At 45.4% G+C, this 9,404-nt stretch overlaps 1 protein-coding gene across 1 annotated transcript in view; it reads right to left on the bottom strand.

Moving 5' to 3' along the window:
* The window catches only part of MYZAP (myocardial zonula adherens protein), a 96,846-nt gene that overhangs the window by 54,481 nt on the left and 32,961 nt on the right, over nucleotides 1-9,404 (bottom strand). The window contains exons 5-7 of the mRNA XM_012801794.2: nucleotides 7,601-7,714; nucleotides 4,395-4,547; nucleotides 720-845 (exon numbers count right to left, since the gene is read on the bottom strand). Of these exons, the coding sequence (XP_012657248.1) occupies nucleotides 720-845; nucleotides 4,395-4,547; nucleotides 7,601-7,714 (393 nt within the window). The remainder of the gene's footprint in view (nucleotides 1-719; nucleotides 846-4,394; nucleotides 4,548-7,600; nucleotides 7,715-9,404) is intronic.

The following is a 9,404-nucleotide window of genomic DNA, read 5'->3' as shown; positions in this document are numbered from 1 at the left end:
AAAAAAAAAAAAAAAACATTCAATATCTACTCAAAGTGGTATTCTGTTTGCCATAAGGGAATTAGAGCCAGATCGGGAGTGGAATGCAGAATTCCCAGATCTTTCCCTCATATTGCAAGGCACCAACTCACTCCTAAGAAGAAAACCCAGTCAATCATTCAGCACTTTAATTAAGCCTCTAAGCACACAGATGAGCCAGCCGGCCTTGAGTCCCTGCCCTCAAGGAGCTTACACTATTCTAGAGAAACCAAAATGTGGGCACGCTATCCAACTCTAATGACAGTTATAACAGAATACCATGGCAAAGAGAGTGTCTTGCCAAGGACAGAGGACACTTCCAGCTGTGTGAACAGGAGAGACCTTGTGCATGGACAGGCGGCATTTTCAAGGCTCTCAGGAGTTTACCCAGGATCAAGGGCAGGGAAGGAGGAAATCTCAGGTAGAAAGGAACACATGGAGTGAGCAGGGGCAGGGCGGCAGGTGAGCCCAGGATCTGCCTGGTCGTTGGCAGGTGGTCAGAAGAGCTGGAGAAAGGGGTGTGCTGTGTTTAGGGACAGAGATCAGGGGCTTTTCTGAGCAGGGAGGGGGTTGAAAGGGATGGGGGGAGGTGAATGAGCAAGTGAATATTCCTCTAAGAAGAAACTGCCATTTAAACCTCGCCAACAATCAAGCACACAGGCTCCCCCAGCGATGTCGCGCCGCAGCAACACCATACACACCAGAAGAGCCTCCTTCTCAGCGCTGTGCTTCTGCTGCTGCTCCTGCAGCTTCTCCTCGTACTGGCTGTACAGCTTCCTGGTCATCTCTCTCATCACCTCGGCATTGGCCTCCTGGGACGACTCCACCTGCGAAGAAACTCGTGTCAGACCTATGGCTTCTGCAGAATCCAGGAGGATGGCAGCTTCCGCTCGGCACATCCCCACGTGGACTCACAGAGATGGGAGACGCACCAGCTGGGTCCTGTAGCAGAGAGAAGTGGGAACTGACAGGAGGGAGAAGGTGAGCAGAGTCACAGAAAAAGAGGAAACAGCCTTTGCACTGATTCATTTGGGCATCGTGACAAAGGTTCTCCACACAAGTGAGTTTTTCAGAGGGTGTAAACTTACTTCCCTAAGCAAACCCCTTCCTTGCACTGGCCGAGAGTTCTGTCAAGCTCAGATAAGAAATCTTTTCACGCCTTTGTGCTTTCCTTTGGAAATACTCCAACCTAGTATGGGGAATGCTAAGTGGGCACCCCTAGTGGTCAGAGGCAGGCCCAGCTTAGATGAGGTTAGCAGAGCTGTGGGTGGGCAGGGTCTAGGTGGGTGGAATCTGTCTGAGTCCTGTCCTCACATGGGGACTTTATGCCATTGATCTGAAGGTTTGCTCTTGTCCCTTGCTTCCACATCACTGATTTTTCCAAAGGGTCCAGTTTGTTGGCTACCTAACCTCTGGATGTGAGAGGTGGTTTCCAACTTTAACAGGTTACATGATGTTTATGTCAAAGATGTGACAAATCTCTCCTGATGCCCTTTAACTCTCCCTTCTCATCACAAGGCAAGTGTTGGCATCAAGAAGCCCCCAGCAGAAAATCCTGAGCAGAGGCTATCTTTAGCTGAGAGAGAGAGAGAGACCCAGTGTGCCCTGGGCTCAATTTCTACTGCACGCATAGAATGCCCAAAAGAGCTCTGTCCCCGGAGGCCTATTCACTCTGCACCAGGTCATATGAAATACCCTCAGTCCCTGGGACTCTTTTTATTTTTTTTTTTTTTAATTTGTGGGGCAAAATAAGAGGAAGAGTAGGGAAAACCCTCCTTAACTCTGCTGGTCAGGATAAAAACAAGCATCAGTCCCCAAACCAGGCAACTGTCCTGGACTTAAAGGCCTGGAAGCAAGCTAACGATGTCCCCAGATGCCTGATGACACAGTATCTCTGGAACAAACAGGAATAAATGGGACAGACACATAGATACTCAATAAATACTTGTGCAATGAATGATTAGATAAAGTTCCTAAGCTGGAATAAAAAAGGCGGTGATTTCAGACTTTTTCAGCAACAAAGATTTTTTACAAAGTAATTCTTACTCAGAAATATAATATATGACATAGCAACAGAGAAGGCTGCCCCGTTCACTACTCCATGGCTTCCTGGGATAGTTGTGCTGGGCTCACTGGACTGGGCTGGCAGATCCCCAGGGGTGGAGATACAGAGACTAGGCAGGGACCTGTGGCAGCCCTCCCCAGCCCCCCACCTCGGATAGCCCACAGGGGCAGGGACCATACTGCCTAGCTGGTTTCCCTAACTAATTAACAGCCCACGTAGTGTTCCCCAAACTAGGTTGGAGTATTTCCAAAGGAAAACACAAATTACTGTTCACACTCTTAACATATCCTGGTTTGAGCAATACTTAATGTAGATACGTTATCCACGAGATACTCTAAGCCTATGCTGAACACAATATTAAGACCTCAGACTTAGGCTCGACGCCTATAGCTCAACCGGCTAAGGCGCCAGCCACGTACACCTAAGGTGGCGGGTTCGAATCCCCAGCCCGGACCCGCCAAACAACAATGACGGCTGCAACCAAAAAATAGCCGGGCACTGTGGCAGGCGCCTGTGGTCCCAGCTACTTGGGAGGCGGAGGCAGGAGACTCGCTTGAGCCCAGGAGCTGGAGGTTGCTGTGAGCTGTAATGCCACGGCACTCTGCCCAGGGGGACAGCTTGAGGCTCTGTCTCAAAAAAAAAAATAAAAATAAAAATAAAAATAAAAAATAAAAAAAAAAAAAGACCTCAGACTTAAATAAAGAAGAATCCATTCAGAACATAGTTTGTGAAGTGCCTTCTGTGAGCCATTTATGGGTCTACTCCTGCCACAGGGTAAAAAGTCTATCCCTGTTTCAAATCTGGGAGGGACACGAATGCCTCCAGGTCATTAGAAGTCCAGCTAAGGAATACACACAGCCTGGGAGGCAAGAGGAACAGCACCAGAGTCCTTAGTCACCCTCACTTTGGCCGTGAGAAGGGCCCAGAGCCCTAGTACCAGGGAACCCACACACTCCTCAGCTCTCTATTATCCAGCCAGACAGAAAGACCTTGGGCCCTCACAGAAAATCTAAATAAGAAGGGAGGCGGAACACATTATTCTTAGTGAAGCATCACAGGAATGGAGAAGTATGAACCCTACGTATTCAACTTTGATATGAGGACAATTAATGACAATTAATGACATGGTGGGGCATGGGGGAAGAGGAGACCAGACACAGAAGGAGGGAGGGGGTGAGGGAAAGGAAAAGAAGAAGATAAAAAAAAGAAAAGAAAAGAAATAAAAGAAAATAGTGACTAATTCTCACATAAATTGTATTTAATTTTGACCAAAGTACATTACTTAAACATTAATTTTTAATTTAACCTGGTAATATGTTGTTTAGGATTTGTATCCTCATTTATAAGTGAAATATGTTTGTTAATTTCTCCTTTATAAAAATATATTTTCTCCAATTTTAATATCAGGTGTATCCAGATGAAGTAGAATGATTTTGAAGTATTTCTTCTTTTTCTATTGTCTATAAGATTCGGCATGATCTGTTTTTTGAAATTATCTTTTACTTTTTTTTTATAAATGTTAGTCGTTTATTTTTTGAGACTTTGGAAAAAAAATAAGAAGTTAACTGACGATTCCATACTGAACCTCAGAGTGAAAGCATTCTATAATAGACAGACTCTTATTTGACAACGTGAATGCTACTTTCTTTGCATTATTATTATTATTGCTTAATATTTCAATGCAGCAATCATCTGATTTCTTTTCTGAATGTATTTTATCTTCGTTTGTTCTTTACGAGGTTTTTGTTTCTTATCTTAACCATTGTTATTGTTATTAAATTTTAAGCCTTTTAGAAGTGCATTAATGTACATAGTTACCGTTCAATAAAAAAAAAAGAAAAAAAAAATTTTAAGCCTTTTTAACTTTGTGAAGGCAAAAAGTGGAAACCTAATAAACACATGTAGATGTTTAAAATAAAGAAAGAAAATTATTAGTTTAATAATAAGTCAGTAAGACAGACATCTCTCCCTCCCCCCCCCCCCAAAAAAGGGAGAGATCTTCAAACTTCGGAGATCCCAGACCTGGGGGTACCCACCTGCCTGCTCGGTCATGTAAGGGCCCTGACTGTCTCAAGTAGCCCCTGAGGCCGTGGGGTCCGAGGCAGGAGTGCATGCTGGGAACATTTATGGAGTCCCCCCAATCTGGACAGACAACTATGAACTCAGACACCTCCTCCGTGCCTTCAACCCAAGCCTGAGGGAGATGGCCACAAGAAGAGAGGGGAGAAAAGGAAACGGCAGCGTTGAAGGCAGGAGGAGAGGAAGGAGAAGGAGGAGGAGGAAGCAGCGGGGAATCCGAGCTCCGCGCTACCTTCATTTTCAGCAGCTGGTTTTCCGCTTGCGCCACTTCTAACTGCCGCTGCTTCTCCCTCAGCTGGTCCATGGATGCTTCATAGGTCTGCTGCAAATTTCTGATTTGATCCTTAATGTTGCTGTTTTCCAAAGTCACATCCACAAGGGTTTTCTGTTTGGGTGAAAATAAAAGCAAAACCAGTTCTTAAAGGATGAAAAGACACGGCTGCAGCCATCCCCTGGGACATGCCTTTAGCACAGGCCACAGCAGCTGCCAGCCTGGGACCCTGCGGTGTGCGGAGCTGCAGGCCTCTCACGGTGGCCGAGAGGTCGGCCCCCCTCCAGGATGGCGGGATAGCGAGCCTCCTCCATCATATCCCACAGCTGTTGTCAACACCACCTGCCACTGCTTAGGGTGGATGGAAAGGGATTAAAATGGAGTCTTCCCAAGCAAAGGTGTTTGTAATATTGCATTTGATATGGGGGAAAAAACAGGTTTGCAAATCATAAATACGGTATATCCCACTTTGAAAACAAACTCATTTTTTCAAATGTGTGTTTATGCATTAAAAAAAAAAAAGACCAGGAAGAAATCCAAATGACATTTGCACTATGTGATAGGATTCTGCATGCTTATTTTCTTTTTTGTTTCTTTCTGTATTTTCCAAATCCCCACAATGAAATCAGAAAACAAAACCTAAGCTTTACAGAATGGAGATATTCCCCTTTTTTCATTTCAGCACTTCTAGACTGCCTGCCAGGATAGGAACTATCTGGCTGAAGTTACACCCATGCCTCCAAATGCTTCCTCCCGCAGGCAGAGAAGAGTGGTGAAGAAGGCGTGCCAAGGAATAGAGTTTGGTGACTTAGGTAAGTGCCTGACAAGTGTCAAAAGCCTGTTGAGTATTGCTCCAGGCCACCCACAGGAGCAGGAATGTTTGAATCAATCGTGTTGCTATTTACCGCTTTGGTTTCTATTTGGTTAACTCTTCTTATGGAGAAATGGCTCCCACAGAATTCCTACCACTGGACACTGGGTTATGGGAGCACCTCCTACCACTCCCCAAGTCATCTACAACTTCAAATTAGAAGATCAGGGAACTCTGGTGCTGGGCAGAGCTTCCAACACCTCTGTCCTCTTCGTAAGATGGTCAGGCTCTACAGCTTCCCAAACTCCTCAACCTCACTTTGACAATAATAAACCTCTCTTAAGAGATTGGACAGTAATAAACCTCTCTCTCCTAAACTTACTTGAATCAGGAGAAAGAATTTCTGAAGGTGATTACATATTAAAGGAAATACTGAAGCCACTTGGAGACAAGGAATCATAAAACACTGAACTCCAAGGGACTTTAGAAACCACCTATCACAGTCACCCCGTCCCCAAGCCTACTGGCTTCACAAATACTACTTTGATTTCCATACTAACATGCACAGTTTGGTCCAGGAGACCAGGATGTTTCTACTCCTGGCTTGGCCACTAGCTAGAGACACCTTGTTCATGTCCCTTCCCTCTGTTGGCCTCAGTGTGTTTATCCACAAAACAAAGAGGTTGGAGGTTGGACAGTTCCTTGTAACTCTGGCATTCTGGGAAATAAAACCCAGGGTCTGGTCTTCCTGTGGATAGCAATGAAAGTGGGTGGAATGGGGCGGAGTAAGAGGCTGGGATCTTGGGTCTACCTTCAGACTCAGTTGATGTGAGATGGTGAGATGGTGCCTTGCTCCCCGCCACCCACCTCCCATAATGACGGTATGATCTTATAGTTATAAGGCTCCTTTGGCTATCCAGAACTAAGACACTGGACAGTAGCTGGGAATCAGTCAGGGAACTGGGATTAGGGCTGACCCTTTTAACACCTGACCTCTGCAGTAAATGCCTGAAGTGTCAGCCAGATGGAGAATGAGAATTGACAGAAAATGCCTGCAATTTTTTTCTAGAAAGAAAAACCAGACTCATAGCATAGATACCACTGAAGTCTGAATTCAGGTGAGATACAGCCTTTCCTGCTCGGCTGGGAGTGAGCTATGTCTTAGGGGGAAGGAACAGGAGTCTTGGCAAGCCCCCGTGATGACAGAAGGAAGGGAAAACAAAGGCTACTGGGTAACCTAGACCCTACATGGGGCTCGGTCTGAGGCTGGGGGAAACTGGCACACACCAAAGAAAGCCAGGAAAAGGGTGGGACCCATAGGCCCCACCAGAAGTGGGCATCCCAGACATACTGTAACAGGGGGCCCATCCAGACCCACTCTTGGACAGTGGCCCAGCCCTGCTGTAGTCACCACTGCCCTGTCAGCTGTTGTTAGAGAATACTAGGATCAAGGGGAAGTGGAGAATCTCAACATGAAAAAGTGTATGTTTACCTAAGAAATTATTTATATAGGGATGGAAAGGATTTGAAATCATCTGTGGAACTTTTAAGAGGAGGGTAAAAAGATAAGAGCCAAATAAAGGGGGGCAGGGGCCGAAACTATTGTTCATATGTTTGGAAACTGAAGCCAAGGGAAGCTATTTCAAATAAATACAATGCTTTGTTTTGGACATTTTTAAAGTTAATTTGCATATGAGATAGGGGACTTGGTTGGAAGAGTAAGAGTAGAAGCATTTGAATAGTTAGCTCCTAGCAAATCAAATCAGGCAACAAAACAGTGCCTTGAATTGAGTGACAACACACATTTTCACCAACATAGGAGACCGGATCTTTCTGTTTTCCTCTCTGCTACTAGAAGACAGTCTTTGAAATACACATGATTCTCTCTGATGCAAAATAATTTCTAAATTAAGAAAAAGTAAGACTTTAAGAATGACTTGCCATGTAAAGGGTACAGATGTCTTTGGTTACACCTGTCTTTTCTGAGATTGGCTGGGCCTCCTATAACATTGAGGATAGAAAAAGAAATCGGCTGACGTGCTGTCCTGGGCACTGATGCTGAGGACCATCTGGGCACCTGGTAGATCCACTGACATCACACTGAACTCAGGATCGAAACCCCCATTTCAGTGAGGGCAAAAACAAAGCATTCCAGTCTCAGTTTGGATGCCCTTCCATCAACTTCCTTCACCGTCTTCTGGGCACAGTTTTTACTGTGGCTCTGCTTAGAAGATTCTACATACTGAGCTGAGGACACACTGTGAGTTACTATTCAGCAAAGGGACAGGGCCCACACTGGGCTGGGCTTGGTTGGCCTGTAACAGAGGGACCCGTCTAACAGTGAGCAGGTGAGTACCTGCAGGCCAATGGAGTCCGACGCCAAGGCTGAGTTCATGGCATCAAAATCATCCAGGGCAGACGACTGGGCTTGGATGTGGTTCTCTAGATAGTCCTGCCGGGCGTGGGAAACCTGGACAGATTGAGGAGACAGTTACACAAAATCAATCCATATACACCCACAGCAATCTTCCATGAGGCTGCAATGCCCTTCTAATAGAAGCTGCATCCACTTCAAATATGGAAAGCAAAGCTTTAAATGAAAATCTACATCTGCATGACCCAGAGAGAAGAGAGGCAGGAACATGGTCCCTTTGCACAGTATCTACACACACCATTCACCCACAGAGCCTCACTCACCCCACAGCAGCGCTGTGAGGAGTCAGAACGTGGCCCTGCATAAGAAACAGAATCAGAGGGGTTAAGTGATTTGCTCACAACAGCCCAGAGGGGACGTGGCTAGAACTAGAACCCAGATGGAATCTTCTGCCATCTTGCCCTTTCTACTCACCAAGGAAGGGTCTGCTTTGGGCCTCCCAATTCTTAGGAGCTGCTCTTGCTGTTGCTGTCTTACTGGGCGTGTGTTTAACATGTATGGGAAAGTTTCATCAGAGGCCAGGCTTGAGCTAGATCTCAGCAAGAGGCTGGATACAAGTAGAACTAGGGGTAGGGTTCTCAGGAAGGCTCAGATGTGCAGCCAGGGGAGCTGCAGGGAACAGCCAGGCAGGCAGAGGGCAGGAGCTGCTCTTGGGGAGTGGGAGAGAGAGCTGAAACGCCAGGCCAGGACCACCTGTGTGTGGCATGCTCTGGGGCGTGTTTATGTAGCAGGAGTTTAGCAACTTAATCTGGCTGCAGGATGTAGGATGGGCTGGAGAACAGAGACTTGGAGGCAGAGACACGGGGCTCCTGGGACAGTTCTAGCATGAGAAAATGCGGGTGTGTAGGAGATGGTGACAGAAAGCAAAGGTCAGAGCCTTGTTTATGCATTTATTGCAAATCCAATCCTTTGGCTTTGATGACAGTCATTAGTGTCTGTCAATGGATGACAGTGAATTTCCATAAGTAGGTGAGAATGTCACAAATCTCCTACATGCCAGTGAGAATGGGCTAGGTGGGTCCCCCACTTCTCTAATCAGGGCAGTAGGTCTTACTTAAGCAGATAATATCACCACCCAGCCAGACACTGAACTCTAATGCATGACTATTATAATCACCTTTCTTTCCTGCAGATGTTAACTCTTATGAAAAGTATGTCATATAGATATGGACTTTTATCTTTAGGATTACTAATAACAATTTTTTTTAAATGTCCATAAGCATTAGCTTGGTTAATCTAAAGGAAGGTTATTTTTCTTAAATTTTTGAGTAGGTAAAAGCTCTTTCGATTTTTGGTACAAAGATCGAAAAAGAATAAAAGGTATATCCTGAAATAAATCCCCCGTCACTCCTGCCCCATCTGCTGGGTTACCATCCCACCCATTGTGCCCCCTGGTTGGGAACCACTGTGCACACACAGAACAATCCCAATAGATATTTGTCCCATTCACACAAATGGTATCAAATTATACATATTTTCCTTCATCTTGCTTTTTTCACCTACTCTGTATCTTTGAAATCTTTCCATAACTCTTTTCGAAGGGCTCAGTTGAGCTTTTTATTTCTTTTACAAATGTGTATACTCTATTGCAGAGATATAATTTATTTTACTTCTTCCTTCCTGATAGACAAGTAAGTTTCCAATCTTTTCTCTGTTCCAAAAAATGCTGCAATAAAGAACTTCATCGGCTCAGCGCCTATAGCTCAACCGGCTAAGGCGCCAGCCA

This window comes from Otolemur garnettii, unplaced genomic scaffold (genome assembly GCF_000181295.1).
Source record: "Otolemur garnettii isolate 467f Iridium unplaced genomic scaffold, OtoGar3 scaffold00011, whole genome shotgun sequence".
NCBI lineage: Eukaryota > Metazoa > Chordata > Mammalia > Primates > Galagidae > Otolemur > Otolemur garnettii.
Note: the sequence above shows the minus strand (reverse complement) of the source record. Positions and strands in the feature narration are given on the sequence as shown.